The 15,321-nt window shown below is 49.3% G+C and overlaps 1 protein-coding gene across 9 annotated transcripts in view; it reads left to right on the top strand.

Annotated features, from left to right (window-relative positions):
- SETD3 (SET domain containing 3, actin N3(tau)-histidine methyltransferase) overlaps positions 1–15,321 on the top strand; it is a 78,396-nt gene that overhangs the window by 21,588 nt on the left and 41,487 nt on the right. For all 9 annotated transcript variants that reach the window (XR_011562702.1, XM_070775682.1, XM_070775679.1 and 6 more), the window contains 2 exons: positions 1,356–1,428; positions 1,735–1,991. Coding sequence is in view for 8 of the 9 variants with exons in the window: in XM_070775682.1 (XP_070631783.1) it covers positions 1,356–1,428; positions 1,735–1,991 (330 nt within the window). In the remaining variant the exon portion in view is untranslated. The remainder of the gene's footprint in view (positions 1–1,355; positions 1,429–1,734; positions 1,992–15,321) is intronic.

The following is a 15,321-nucleotide window of genomic DNA, read 5'->3' as shown; positions in this document are numbered from 1 at the left end:
TCATACCATGCTTCCCAAAACACCAGGCTCTTTGCCTTCATGATGCTTATAATGTCTAGTAAGGGACCAGACACACACGAAAGGGAACGGGAGATGCTGGTGAGAGGCCCGAGCAGACAGATGTCTCAGAAGAGCAGCCCTGGGAGTATGGACGCTGCCTGCAATGTCTTGGTGCCGGTGTCTTCACGGTGCACATGTGTTTTATTTTTTAAGCTTTATTGAAGCATAATTGATACACAAAACTGCACATCTTTAATGAATACATTTTGATGAGCTTGGACATAGGCATGTACCTGTGACACCATCACCTCTCTCAGGTACTACTACAGTGTCCATGCTTTAGGCAGTATAGACACATGCAGGACTGCCTGAACCCAAGCCTTCATGTTGCCAAGACAGTGAGGTAGCACTGTTGGAAACAGTCGGTAACCACAGCATGTCTTATGGGTGTGTGCTCTCACTGGTAACTGAGCTAACTGTGCTTGGAGGGCAAGCATGTAGAGGAAAGAGGGTACTCTGGCCTCAAAAACTCCGTAGTGATTCACATTGGCAGGTTAGGCTTTTTGTGGGAGGTAGGATTTTGTTTTGTCTTTAGAATTAATGTGAGTATAGCAAAGAGTGAATAAACAGGGTGGTTAAGAATCCTCCTTTCAAAGTAAGGGACACAGGTTCAACCCCTGGTCCAGGAAGATCCCATATGCCGCAAAGCAGCTAAGCCCATGTGCCACAACTACTGAGCCAGCTCTCTAGAGGCTGCCGTCCCCACTCCTGAGCCCAGGTGCAGCCACTCCTGAGGCCTGCTGCCCCAGGGCCCGCGCTCTGCAGCAGTGAGAAGCCGCACACGGCCTCTAAGGAGAAGCCCACACAGTAACAGAGACCCAGCACAGTCAGAAATAGATAAATCTAAGGAAGAGTAAATAAACACCCTGTGCTCTACCCCACATTGTTCTGTTTGCTTCAAATTCAAGTTGAAAGCCGTTTTTGTCATTTTCTTCTCAGTGTCTATAGTTTTTCTTTGGGTGTTGTTGTTTAGTCGCTCAGTCGTGTCTGACCCTTTGTGACCCCATGGACTGTACCAGGCTCCTCTGTCCATGGGATTCTCCAGGCAAGAATATCGGAGTGGGTTGCCATTTTCTTCTCCATTTCTTTGGATACAGGATTCAAGATCATGCCTATACTCATTAAACTATAATATAGATATTTATATTTAGAAGTATGTTTGATAACTAGAAATGAAACGCCAGTTGGCAACTGTAAGTTGTGTTTCCTTGTGACTGGATTTCTGACCATGGATGTGCTTGGATTGACAGTTGTAACATGTTTTGGTAATTCTAGTCTTATTTTTTTCCTCCTAGGCAGAAGAATTATTTTTATGGGTTCCACGAAAATTACTAATGACTGTTGAATCTGCTAAAAATTCAGTGTTGGGTGAGAATAATTTCTGTTCATTGAAAGGAGAGCAAAAATGATAAAAATATGTAAAATTTCATTTTGTGGAGCTAAGGACCATCTTTGGTTGTTTTCTCAACTAGTGAGATATTTCCCGCAGTCCCCATGAAGTGTTTTCCATGCTCGTAGTCTGACATAGTAGGACAACAGCAAAAGAGTGGGGCACTTAAACTTTAAATGTTAGGAGACTCTCAGGTTGCTCCTGTAACTTTAGTGTATCTTGTGAAATGAACACTTTGTAAAGCAGTTTGTGGCACTAATGCTATTACTTCTGGGTTAATTCAGGGCCCTTGTATTCTCAAGACCGGATTCTTCAAGCCATGGGAAACATCACACTGGCCTTCCATCTGCTGTGTGAGCGGGCCGACCCTAACTCGTTCTGGCAGCCCTACATTCAGACCCTCCCCAGCGAGTACGACACCCCCCTCTACTTCGAGGAGGATGAGGTTCGCTACCTGCAGTCCACACAGGCCATACACGATGTCTTCAGCCAGTACAAGAACACGGCGAGGCAGTACGCCTACTTCTACAAGGTCATCCAGGTGAGCGGGTGCTGACGGCGCGGGGAGGAGGAGACCTGAGTGCTCGAGTGTCGCCCTGAGACGTTTTGCTTTCTAAGGGAAGAGGCATGGAGTGTGTGTTCTGTTTTTACCACATGTCACTGAGATGTGGTTGGAATACATGATTGCCTCGGTGCCCACTGTGAAAACAGGCAGTGGTTACTCCCATCTCATGAGAGTTGTGACGTTGTTCTGGAGACAGAAGATAACCTTGGAATGTTAGAAGTCGCTCAAGTCTGTCTGATACAAGAAGATGCTCCAAGTCTAAATATTCCAAGAAAATGAAAGTCCCTTTATGGATTCTTCATGTATACGTTAGTAGTGAAGTACTGACAGTTGATTTCTTTATGTTTTTCCAAGTGTACACTGTATTGTGTTAATTGTAATTAGTTCTGAGTGGAAGTGTCACGAAGAAGTCTCTGTGGGGTGTCGAGCGTTTGCTTTTCGCCTGGCTGCTCCTTGCTGTGTTGCAGCGGTTCAGCCAGCATCCCAGCATCTACTTTCCGTTCAAGTTGATCGGCACTCAGATGGTGGGGGCCAGTGCCACGGCTCCCGTGGAGCTGAGAAAGGGCGGGGTCTCTGCTTCCTGAGGCACCCTGTTTCTCATTTGCCACACATCAGCTCCTGGGCTTCTGGACCTAATGAGTGGCCGGTGAAAAGTGAGCTGCTCCCTTCTCTTTTCTTTGGGCAATTTGATAACCTGAATTACGCTTGATATAGTTGTTCCTGTAGCTGGTCTGTCTCTGCTGTTTTTCATCTGGAAGAAATGGTGATCTCATTTCATTGTGACAGGAAATAAATGTTTGTATATTCAGCATGCTTACTACAGAGGAATACTGCACTCAAAAATTACATCCTTCAGTGGGTCAAATGCTTCAGATATATATAAAAAACTGTATGACTCTTACCTTCAAGTAGAAGTCTCTGCTTTTCTAAACTTTAAACTTCAGGAAGTTGTTAAGAATTATCATACAGCATCTATACATTGTTTACTTCAAGTGTGCTTGACTTGAAAAAATACTGATGGAGCCAAATCAAAATTTTGGTTATTTGGTTACTTTGCAGCTACCATCCTGCAGTCTAAAGTTTGATGTGGTTCTTCGTGACCTGAAAGGGTGGTGCTTTTGTTCTAGTTGTTATTCGTATGTCTTAGTGATTAAACGTGAAGCTGACCCTGGCAGGTCTAAGCCTCTGTCATGTCCTATCAGTAGGCAGCAACCTGGAAACTAGCTCTTTCCATGAATGTGTTTCTCACGTCGGGGTGGTTAGATGGTGAGTGCCAGCGGCTTGCCCTGAGAGGGAAGGTAGCGCCTCCGCGGTCAGGTCAGGAATTCTGGAACTATGCCGGGTTTCCTGACAGCTGGCTTGGCAGAATGATCTCTGGGTTTTCATTGCACTCACCGGTCTGTTGATTTCAGTCTTAATGAAGTAGCGCAGTTTTGCTTAGGCAATGAGATTTTTAAAGACTGAGTCACTAAAATACTCTCTTAACAACCCTCTGAAATAAACCCCCTTAGGTGATGCTGAGGTGACTGAATTATACCACATTCTAGGTAGTAAATTGTATTTATTGGGAATATCTCAGGAAGTAGAGAACATTCTAAAAATAAACTTTAATTCAGAGGGTTTTCTAATAATAATAAAATTTTCACATAACTAACAAGAACAGTTTGTATAAATTATAGTGAATCCAAATATCCTTAAAAAGAAAACCCACAATCTTAAAGCATTAATGGATCTATTTATCATTATTCCTTATTGTCATTGTTTAGTCACCAAGTTGTGTCTGACTCTTTCGTGACCCCCTGGACTGTAGCCTTCCAGGCTCCTGTGTCCATGGGATTTCCTTATTTATTATTCCTTTTTATTGAAAAATTTAGCCGATAATCATGAAACAGGATATATCAAATGTGAAATTATAACTATCAGACAAATGTTGGCTTTTTTGCATAATTAAGTTAGTCTTGAGTATTTGAAAAATAATGGTCATGGGTGTCATGATTTTGAAAAGGACTAAGGGGGTCAAAAGGTAAAAAGAAAAAACATTACAGAATTAGAAAGCATAAAAATATTTAGGGTGACATGAAACTGTGTTTTTCTTGAGTGTCAAAAGTATCAAACTGAAGAGAGAGCAAAGGGTATTTGTGCCCACATAGTAGGTTCCTCTCTTCTACATCAGTGCTTCTCAGCTGGGCGGTCGAAGGGTATTTGTCCTTGAGAGAGTGTGTGGTGATGGTGTTGGTTGTTAGGTTTGGCGGGGTGGAGTGCGGGGGTGGGGGGCCTGCAGCTGAACTTCCCGTGACGTCGTCAGTAGTGCAGAGGCGGAGAGCCCTGCTTTGTGATTATACAGTGAAATTCCAGAATCCCTAGGGATTGGACACCTCGGGTCTGACTGGCGTGGGTTGCTGGTAGGTCAGAAAGTCTTCCTGGGCCACTGCCCACCGCGCCCCTCCCCCCAACCCCGGCATTAGCTGCTGGCCGTGGCTGGGGGAATACATTTGAAGTGCTTTTCTGTTGCTGTCATTGAACAGACATCGCTTCTTTTTAAACGTTTACAAGTCTGTAACTAGGTTTGGAGATGTCTGAGTTGTTAAGGAGTCAAGAGGAGATCCTTGTAATCACACTTTGCAAGTGAACTCTATTTGGTGGACTGCCATCACTGCTCCACATGAGCTGTGAGAGTTCAGTCAGGAAGAGGGCAGTGGGCCAAGAGGGAAGGACCGTGTGCCACAGACGGGGCTGCCCTCACTGAGGGGGGTCTCAGGCAGGGTCGAAGCAGCAGTGAGATGATCTGCCCGCGAGAGAGGCTGCACGGAAAAAACTCAAGCTCTGTGGTACCAGACAGACCTGAATTGAAATCCAAACTCCTTTTGTTTGTTTAGTTGCTCAGTCGCATCCGACTCCTTGCAACCCCATGGACTGCAGCACACCAGACTTCCCTGTCCTTCTCTGTCTCTCAGAGTTTGCTCAAACTCATGTCCATTGACTCGGTGATGCCATCCGAGAGTCTCATCCTCTGTCACCCCCTTCTCCTTTTGCCTTTGATCTTTCCCAGCTTCAGGGTCTTTTCCAGTGAGTCAGCTCTTATCAGGTAGCCAAAGTATTGGAGCTTCAGCATCAGTCCTTCCAGTGAATATTCAGGATTGATTTCCTTTAGGATTGACTGATTTGATCTTTTTGCTGTCCAGTGGATTCTCAAGAGTCTTCTCCAGCACCACGGTTCGAAAGCATCAACTCTTTGGCGCTCTGCCTTCTTTGTGGTCCAACTCTCACATCCGAACAGTATGAAAAGGGAAAAAAATATGACGGCGGAAGATGAGCACCACCCCACCCCCCCCCAGCCCCCAACAAGGTTGGTAGGTATCCAATATGCTACTGGGGAAGAGCAGAGAAATCCTAATAAATGTATTTATTAGTTAAATTAAGTGTGGTTTGGCATTAGTGGCTTTACCCTACCCCTCTGTGTTTGTCTCCTAGTCTGTTAGGTAGAAGTAGAAGACCATTTTTCAGTATAACTGTTGTCAGCACAAGTTGGGTTGTTCAGCAAAGCCCTCAGCAGAGTCCAGGGCCGCGGTGCCTGTGATGTGTGAAACACGACAGAGATCGTGGCTGAAGCCACCCCCGCCGGGTAATGGAGAGGGTGGCCTCTGGAGCTGGCCTGCCAGGGCTCCAATCCCCAGAGCTTCATTCTGGGCAAGTCTCGGTGCTTCTGATTCCTTTTCTGTAAAATGGGCTATTCCAGCATCTGTCTCCCAGTGGCTGAGTGGGCACAGTGAGTTAACCTGTGTGAGGCACTCCATCCGGCAGTACTTGGCATGGAAGTGCTCGTCCATTTCTGTTTTGTGTTTTATTATTTAAATTGCACCTCCTTCGTCCTACAGTACCTCATGTCAGTGTTTAACTTTCCTACTAAAATCCCTACCAGCTGTGGATAATAAAGCACATTCTTGTAGGACTTAGGCCTAGAGCCAAGTGACTCTTTTTTAATTAATCAGTTAATTTATGGCTTCGCTGGGTGCTGGTTGCTGTGTGTACACTTCCTCTAGTTGCAGTGAGCAAGGGTCTCTCTCTGTGTCACTGTGTGCAGGCTCCTCACTGTGGTGGCTGCTCTTGTTGGGAAGCGTGGGCACTGGGGCGCATGGGTTTCGTTGCCCTGTGGCGTGAGGAATCTTCCCAGAGCAGAGCTCAGACCCACGTGCCCTGAATTGGCAAGGCGGATTCCTGACCACTGGGCCACCGGGAGTCCGCCCAAGTGACTCTGTACAAACTTGGAGTTGCTTCCGTACCTCGTGCTTTTGCTGTTATTGTTGGGTTTTTTTAAATCTCATGTTTTTAAATATTAAATGTTAGTCACTCAGTAGTGTCTGCCAGGCTCTTCTGTTTATGGCAAGAATACTGGACTGGGGAGTCATTCCCTTTTTCAGGGGATTTCCTGACCCAGGAATTGAACTTGGGTCTCCCACATTGCAGGCAGATTCTTTACCATCTGAGCTACCAGGGAAGCCCCTTAAATGTTAAAAATTCATGCAGTTGTTTGTTTGCTGAAGTTTGAAAATCGTGTGAGGTGACTTACTGTCAAGGTAGATCGGCATTGTAGGAACCAGCACTGTTCTCCCATGACCCTGCATGCCACTGCGCACCCCCAGGACCCAGGACCCAGCAGGAGAAGCTTGGCTTTATGTGGAGTGAACACCCTGAGCCCCTCGGTGTGTTCAGTGTAAGGGTGGTTCTTTTTCAGGAAAAGCAAATGTGACACTCACTTGAAGTTAGTAAGAATGGGCAGCAGAAGAGATGATCACAAGTTGAAACTACATCAGAATTCATAGAAAATTTCTGTCTTTCCCCAAACTTTAACCTTTTTATTTTGTATTGGGGTATAGCCGATTTCAATGTTGTGGTAGTCTCAGGTGAATGGCAAAGGGACCCAGCCATACATGTACGTGTATCCATTCTCCCCAGACCCCGCCTCCCATCCAGACTGCCACGTAACACTGAGCAGAGCTCCACGTGCAGTACAGTAGGTCCTTGTTGGTTATCCATTTAAAATGTAGCAGTGGGTACACGTCTGTCCCAAATCCATAACTGTCCCTTGCTTCTGGCAACCATAAGTTTGTTTTCTGAGTCTCACAGAAAATTTCTTAATCAGTTATTTAATTTCTGTGTCCATTGCAGTGAAAGCTCCAAGGCAGCCCAGAATGAGCTGTATTGCTGAAACAACCAGAGGGTCTGGGCTGTGGGGAAGAGGGTTTTTGCATAAAAATTCATGACAAAGAAAAACAGGTGTAAGCAAGAGTTACCTTTTTAAGAATCATCCTTGGAGTCTCGCTGTTTTTCTAGTTTCAGGATGCTCTCACTGCTTATAGAAGTCTTCAGTAATCATTAAGAGTGAACAGGACTGGTAGCTTGGTGCTGCTGTTATTCGTGTGTTCTCACCGTATGCTTTTCTAGGCTTGGATATTGGGTTTTGGCTCCCGGTTATTCGCACACAGATTACTTCAGCAATGAATTATCCCCCAGGGGTAAGGGCAGGATCACAGCAGCCCGCAGTCAACATTTTCAGTGTGATGACCTGCCCTGTAAACCTCTTTCAGGGTCTCGAGCACTCTGTTCCTAGAGAAACACGCCCGTGTGCTGTAATGACAAACCCTGGCCTACCATTTGGGGACTGGAATTCCAGAAAAGTTTTCTGTTATGACTTGCAATTTAAAGTCATTTTCTGGGACCTATCGTAAGCTCTGCATCTGAACTAAAGCCCATTCTTTTGTCTTCTGAGCTGACCTCTGGCTGGAGGGTGTGCCAGCCGCGGCCTCCTGGTGCACTAGCGGTGTGACCCAGGCACACCGGGTCTGTGTGTCTGGTGGCGATCCCAGCTCCCTGGAGAGGAGCCCGGGGAAGTGTTCGTAGTCCTCTTGCTTCAGCTTTTAGCTTGTTTGTTCTAAAACAAAACTGGCGTTAGTACTCAGGTCTAGTCGCCGCGAAGTCCTGTGCTGCAGTTCTGTGCTGCGCTGCATCTTTGTTTTAATGTCTCTCTCTCTGCTTGTTGTTGCCTCAGACCTAGGAAGATAATTCCATGTGTTCTTGCCTCCCAGCGTATCTCTCTGGTCAAGGGTTTTTCAGTGCGGCTGTTTGCAAGTTCAGGTTACTTTCTGTCTTTAGCTTGCTTCCCAGAGTTGGTTCAGAAGCCTTTCCAGGCCTCTGTTGATCCTCACCTGTGCAGCAGGGCTTGGGCTTTACAGTTTTTCAGCGTTTTTACATTATACCTACATCGTATTCTTCTTGAGATGTGCAGTGTACAGGGTGTCTTTTAGGGGCTCAAAGGTGCTGGTATGTAACCAGGGCCTCAGACTCAGGGACTTTGTCATGCATACCTGTGTTAAGATCTAACACCTGCTGGTGAAACATTATACTGCAGCTTCATGGTTGAGAAATGTCCACACCCAAACTCAGGAAGCTAAAGTTAGAAACTGTGGCTCAGCCAAGTGCTGGAAAAGGCTCGTGGGGATTGAGAACCTGCGTGCTGGTAGGATTTCTGTCTGTCTGTGAAGGAGGGGCCAGGGAAGAGGAGAGGATCAGTGGTGGAGGCAGAACTTGGCCTTTGAAACTGCTGCAGAGCTTTAACCAATAAAAATAACCTAACAGGCCAGGGCATTCTAAAGTTCGGCTCCAAGTTGGGACTTTTGCATGGAAATATGACTAGTTTTGTGACAGAAATCAGTGGGAATAAAAAGCAGGATTTAGTTTAAACCCAATTTTGAAGCAGTGTGATCATGAGAAAGGGAAGAAAATCCTATCTTGACTCAATGTAGATGAATAATAGTCCAAATGTGTCTCACCCACGTCAGTGAAAAAGAAATGACTAGATCCTGTGTGGTGGGCCAGGCCTTGGGTGGGGCCGCCAGCCTGTCCCAAGGTTGAGAGTGCTCTTGGAACGTGCACCTTTTCCCGTGCTGTTGACTTTGAACAGAATGCTGTTTTAAGTAAGTTCAGGTGTTTGGGGTTTAACAGCGTAGAGGTGTATCTATGACAATACTATTTCTGGTTTATCTCATCACATAAGTGATTTGTACACCTTCCTTGGGTTTCCTCCTTTGCGCTGGTTGAATCTCAGAGATGCAAAGGGAGGGGTGTTGAGGGGAAGCTCACTTGTGTGCCCAGTGCTGTGAATTTTAATATTTCACGGTGTGTGTCCATGGCAGTGGGCTTCCTCCTTGCCGGCCTCATGCTGCGGGGTAGGGGGAGGCTGTGTGATGGTGGTCGTCGTCCCAGACAGGCAGCTTCCCCCCGCAGGCCCTCAGTGGCGAGGGACCCAGGCAGCCGGCCTCCCCGCTTGTGGAAGACAGGCTGCCCCAGAGCCCGAGGCCGGTGGCTCTGCAGGCTCTGCAGTCTCTGCAGCCTGGGGAACGCGGCTGAGCCCCGGGCGCGGCCCTGCCCCTCGCCCTGGCAGAGCCACGCGGGCCGTGCAGATGTGCGTTACCTGAGGCGGGTTTGCCCCTGTGTCTGTGAGGCTCGCGTATGCATAGAGAACTCTTGATTGTGCCGAGGCCTTCAGGGCTGAGCAGCGGCCTTGAGTCAAGCCCCTGGGCCTCCACAGACTTGAAAGATCCAACGTCTTGACTTCTGCGGGTGATGTGCGTGAGTGTCGAGTGCTGTTGGGCACACGTGTGAATGTGTGTGCCTGAGCGGCACCACAGGAGGACGTGCGTGTGCGTTCATGGAGCTTGGCCTCTGCTGGTGGCTGAGGTGTGACGGGCACCCCCGGTTTATGCGTGGGTTTACTCCAGGTCGTCCCTGAGGCTGCGGGTCAGGGGGCACTTGGGGGATCTCCGTAGCCAGCTTCCCCCTCTGTCGGCCTTTCCTCTCCTCCTGGAAGCCTGTGTAAGGGTCCTCTCTCCCAGGCAAGCCTGCCCACCTGCCCCTCCTGCCCTTGGGCTCACTCTCCTTTCTTTCTGTTTTCACCCATTGTACCCTCCTGGTTCTTGAGTCATTCATCTGCTGTTTATTGAGATCTCCAGTGTGAGGCACCACACCTGGGGGACAGGGACAAATGTCCCTGGGAGTACAAAGACTTTTCTGGAAATTTTTATTTTGAAATGGTTTTCTTGGCTTACAAAAAAGTTGCAAACATAATACAAAGTTGAAAACCTGGCCGTGGGCACTGCCTCCTGGACACCCTGCTCCTGCCCTGGGGTCCACTTGAGTTTCTCCTCGAAGCCCCTGCCTTCCGTATGCAGCGCTCTGGCTCTCAGCCTATTTCCTGACGGCGTCGTGACTTCTGACGGAGAGCAGGGGTGTGGAGCGCCGCAGAGGTGAGGCAGGGGCGACGGCGGGAAGGAGAGGAGGCGCTTCAGGGGCTCGGGGTGTCGAGGTGAACCCGGGTTCAGTGGTCATGGCTTCAGTGGAAACGCAGGATGTAATGGGGAGAACATAATGCCCTCCAGTCTCAAGCTGCACCCAGAGGCAGCGGGGCCTCTTCCCGACCTGGGAGTGGTGCTCTGTGCTGGGTGCCCCAGGGCCCTGGCCATTCCAGGGGTGAGAGTGGCTCCCGAGCCCGCGGCAGGGACCTGAGGTCACTAATGAAGATGCTTCGTGGGGACAGAGCCACCCGCTCGGGTGATCCTCCCTGGGCCCCTCCTTAGGGCTTTGGTCCTGACAGTCACCCTGCCAGGGAGCGGCAGGTCCTCCCTTTGCAAATGAGCAGTGGTAGGTGGGGGGTGGCCCTCCCGAACCGGGGCTGGTGGGACGCAGTCTGCCTCTGCAGCCCTTCCTGGTCTTCACTTTGGGGACAAAGAAGTGGTCTAGTTTCAGGGCAGAGCAGTCTTAATTCGTCTCCCTTTGGGGCTCTCATTTCGCAGAAAGTGGGCTGTCCCTTGGGCCTGCACAGGGTGCCTGCTGGAGTTTGTTCCATTCCCAGAGGAGCCCCTTCCCGCCTCAGCTCCTCTGTGTGCAGCGGCGGGAGAGGGTCACCTGCAGAGGAAGCCGCCTCTCCCCTTGCTGGGACTAGTGGTGGTCTTCTTTGTCTCTCTTCTCCTTTTTTTCCCCCTTATCCTTACCAGCTTGGCTTTTAATGTTAGAAAAATTGTGGAAACACTGGAACCTAGGAGAATCACTCCAGGCTTGTGTGTTCTCTGGAGGGTTTCCAGGGCCTCTGTGATCTTGATAGAGCCCCCGGCTATCTTGCTGAGATGCTGTGGCCTGTGTCTTTGCTTGCTCCTGATAGCTGGCCTTGAGCAGTGTTAATCTGTGTTAGAGCCCCTGGCCTTCTCGATGAGATGCTGTGGCCCGTGTCTTTGCTTGCTCCTGATGGCTGACCTTGAGCAGTGTTAATCTGTGTTAGAGCCCCTGGCCCTCTTGCTGAGATGCTGTGGCCCGTGTCCTTGCTTGCTCCTTATGGCTGGCCCTGAGCAGTGTTAATCTGTGTTAAATGTATGAGTGTTGTCCTTACCATGCCCTCATTTAAGGTTTCTGACTTTGTGGATTATTCGTCCTAAACATGTGTCTAATTTTCACCATTTTTATAAACACAGGCTGTAGATAAAGACATTTAAAAAAATCCTAATCTCTGTTTTTAGTTGTTTACTTGTTTTGTATAAAATTATAACAATTCAGAGAGAGACAGACTTCACCTTCTGGGAATCATGTTGTTTCTTCCAGTTTTTGTTTCCACAGCCTCAGGAAGTGCAGTGCCTTTTCTCTGTGTTCTTGCTTCTGAGTGGGAAAAGCCACGCCTGTGTGCAGTTGGGGGCAGGTACTCCATCCTGGCAGTGAAGGGAGGGTGCTGGTTTGTGGTGTCTGTACAAGGGGAGATGCTGGGCAGCCCCACGCTCCGGGTCCTCCTGTAGGAGTTTTCCAGGTAAGGCTCTGGGGTCTACGGGCTGCTGTGTGGCTGTCTCTAGCCCTTGCCTGGCCTGCTGGCGCTTCCCTTTGGCCATCCTTCTGTGAACTGCAACCTTCCTCCCCGTACTCGTCACCTGGGCCCCTTGAGAAGAGCTTCCAGCTTTGCTGATCAGAGTTAGGAATGGAAGTCCAGCAGAGCCATCACAAGGGTAATCATGCTTGGCAAAGCTGGCTGTGTGTCTAGCACTGGGAGAGCTTTCTTACCTTTTATTCCAGGAACTACTGCCTTCCCATAAGAATCTGAGACAGAGTTAATCAAATTAGATTCAGCAGAAACCCCCAGGCCCAGCCCCAGGTCGTTGGTAGTGTGATTCATTACCCTGATTGATTCATGGTACCCAGAGCTGGGTGCCACCCCCTTTTACAGGTGAGATGGGCTGAGCAGGTTTGAAACCCAGATCCGCCTGACCCTGGAGGCTGTTTTTCCCAACTTCCCTCGCCTCCACAGACCTGGCCTCTTTACAATTCCTGTCTCCTCCTCTGGCCCACGCTTTACCGGTCTCGGGTCTTTCCCACAAGTCTGATCAGTGGAACTTTTTGGAAAATACGAGTTTAAAAACAAAAGCTCCAAAAAACTCTTTCTTGAAACCTGCTTCTTAAGCCCCCTGAGATCTGTATCTGATGATTACATTCCCTATTCTCTGGGATAGGATTTTGGAGTTTTACTTTTTGTTTTGAGTGTGTTGATAAAGCAGGAACCTGCTTCTATTTTTGAGACCTCTGACAAGCACCCTTACAGGAGTAGCCTTCCATGTTAGCAGCACATTTGCAGCCACTCGTGCTGGTTGATGTTGACGCCCCAGTTCCTTTCCTTCCCTGCAGAACCGTTCCGCTCTTGTAATTGCACATGACCCAAGAAATTAAGGCTCAGGCTGCCCGCATCCCATGGCCACTCTGTGTATTGTCCTCACCTTCTCTCAGGGAGAGAAACATTTATAGTGGAGTCATGAGGAGGAAGGAGACAACAGAGGAACCTTGGTAACACCTGTTTTTGTGTTATTAATATGTCATTATTACCCGAGTTGAGCCTGGGGCCTCTCAGCAGCTGAATGTGTGAGCACAGCCGGGACTGTCCACCTCCGCTGTGCTTTAATACCCAGTGGAAGAATGAGCTTGAGTGAACTTCCAGACCTGCACGGCGTGAGGTGGTGAGGACAGTCGCTCTGAGAAGACAGGCTAGTGACCTTCGGAGAGCGGTCAGAGGTGCCCGTGTTTTGTTGCCCTTATCCCTTGAGGTGCCTGCCGTGGGTTAGACACACCCAGAGTCCAGGCTGCCTGGCCTCCTTGGATCTGAGAGCCGGGGTGTGGGTGGGGTTTTGCTTGGTGCCGTTGGGGTTGCGTGCTTCCTGCTTTTGCTCTGCGCACTGACTCTGCCTGGGACTGATGCTGGCAGACAGTCTGATGTGAGTATTCAGTGCGTCGTTCTAGCCCTGGTGGGTTAGACCAGGTGGACCACATCTTTTACCATCACGGAAACTCTTGAGCAGCATGTTTCTGCTGCTATAGTTATTATCCAGAAGATTGGCCCATGCGATCTAATAATTTTCAAATAGTCTTGTTAATAGCAGCTTCTACATGAGCCGTCCCTCCTGCACCCAGCTTGCCAGTTTTCAGAGAAGTCAGTGTCCTGTAGAGGAAGGAACAGTCCCTTGCAGTCTGAGCGTGTTACCTGCTGGGTGCATCTGCACAGGTTAGGTTGGAGTCTACGTCCCTTATCAGTAGAAAGGAAATACGGGCGTCTGCTGGCCAGGCCATGTAGAACAAAGAAGGAGGCACCCTGCAGGCCCAGCACCCGGGAGCCAGCCCACGGGAGCCAGCCCACAGGCACACTCTGCCAGTCCCAGCCCGCCCCAAGGCCACCCTCTGATTTTTGTCGGGCCACTCAGGGTTCAAGCCTACAAGGTAGCCCTTTGCAGTATGAGGACCACTTAGAAGGCCAGTCCTTGTACGGAGGCAAAGTCTACCTCCCTAGAACCATCGTTCAGAGCCGTTTCCTGATGTTTAGAGTGAAAGATTTCGCCTTCTGCCATGACTCCTCCTCTCCCCATCTCCCCCTGCTGCCCTCCAGTGGAGGCCTTCAAACACCTCTCTGAAAGGTCCACCTGCTTGGAGCCAGTGGTTTACAGAGTTAGTCAGGAGCTTGCTTGCTGACCCTCTGTAATCAGTCCAGTAGAGAGTGATCTTTGGACGTCCGTAGTGGTCTGGTGGTTGAGGCTTCCCCTTCCACTGCAGGGGCTGTAGGGTGGATCTCTGGTCAGGGAGCTCAGATCCCACACAGCAAAAAACACAAGCAGAAAGCACATGGAAGTAATATTGTAACAAAATTCAATAAAGAGTTTAAAAATGGGCCACATCAAAAAAAGTATTAAAATGATATTTAGGGGCATAGATTGAAAAACTAAACATGGAAGTTCAGAGAAGGAAGAGTCCATTCAGCTGAGAGGTTGAGGAGGACTTTTTAAGCAGGGAGCAGTGGTGGTTGGAGGTGACCTCAGAGACGGACCCCCACTGCTCTCTGCCCTCACCTTTGGCGGCTTTTCCCCCCAGCGCGTGTCAGAACCTGACAGCGTAGTGTGCGTTTCTCCATTCCTTTGTCTGCCTGCCCAGCCACAGTGTCAGCGCGCTGCAGGCAGGTGCTGTTTCCTCTTCAGCTGGAAGGTACCTAACACATCCCAGGGGCTCAGTTGTTTGTTGGTTGAGTAAAGCCACCAGCCGGTAGCCGAAACGGCAGGCAACAGCACTGAGCAAAGCTGATCAGACACTGCCTTATTTTGTTTCCTTCTGTCAACAGCCAGTGAGAGGTGCAGTTCCGCTTTGCTCCTGAAGGACAGGCCTGCCAGGCCTCTGGGGTGGGCGGTAGCCAGTCTGGGTCTCGGCTCAGCTGAGACCCCAGAGGCCCTGCTCTCTGCACGCTACCGCCCTCCCCGCCCAACTCAGAGTCCCAGAACTTGGGCCACCTGTTGCTTGGTCGTCTATTTCTTGGCTCCTCAGGAACCTGCACGGAGAAGGCAATGGCACCCCATTCCAATACTCTTGCCTGGAAAATCCCATGGCGGAGGAGCCTGGTGGGCTGCAGTCCATGGGGTTGCAAAGAGTCGGACATGACTGAGTGACTTCACTTTCATGCATTGGAGAAGGAAATGGCAACCCACTCCAGTGTCCTTGCCTGGAGAATCCCAGGAACGGGGGAGCTTGGTGGGCTGCCGTCTATGGGGTCACCCAGAGTTGGACACGACTGAAGTGACTTAGCAGCAGCAGCAGGAACCTGCAAGGGGTCAGGAGCAGACTTCTGTGTTCCCTGGCTTACTTTTCTTTTTTATGGGGAATTTTGCGTGTTTCTTGTGTTTAGACCGCTTTCTGAAATTGTCTGTGGTTTGTAAGAGATCACCAGCAATGACTTTGTGGTCGCATTTCCAGG

The sequence above is a fragment of the Bos indicus genome, chromosome 21 (genome assembly GCF_029378745.1).
Source record: "Bos indicus isolate NIAB-ARS_2022 breed Sahiwal x Tharparkar chromosome 21, NIAB-ARS_B.indTharparkar_mat_pri_1.0, whole genome shotgun sequence".
Classification (NCBI taxonomy): Eukaryota; Metazoa; Chordata; class Mammalia; order Artiodactyla; family Bovidae; genus Bos; species Bos indicus.
Note: the sequence above shows the minus strand (reverse complement) of the source record. Positions and strands in the feature narration are given on the sequence as shown.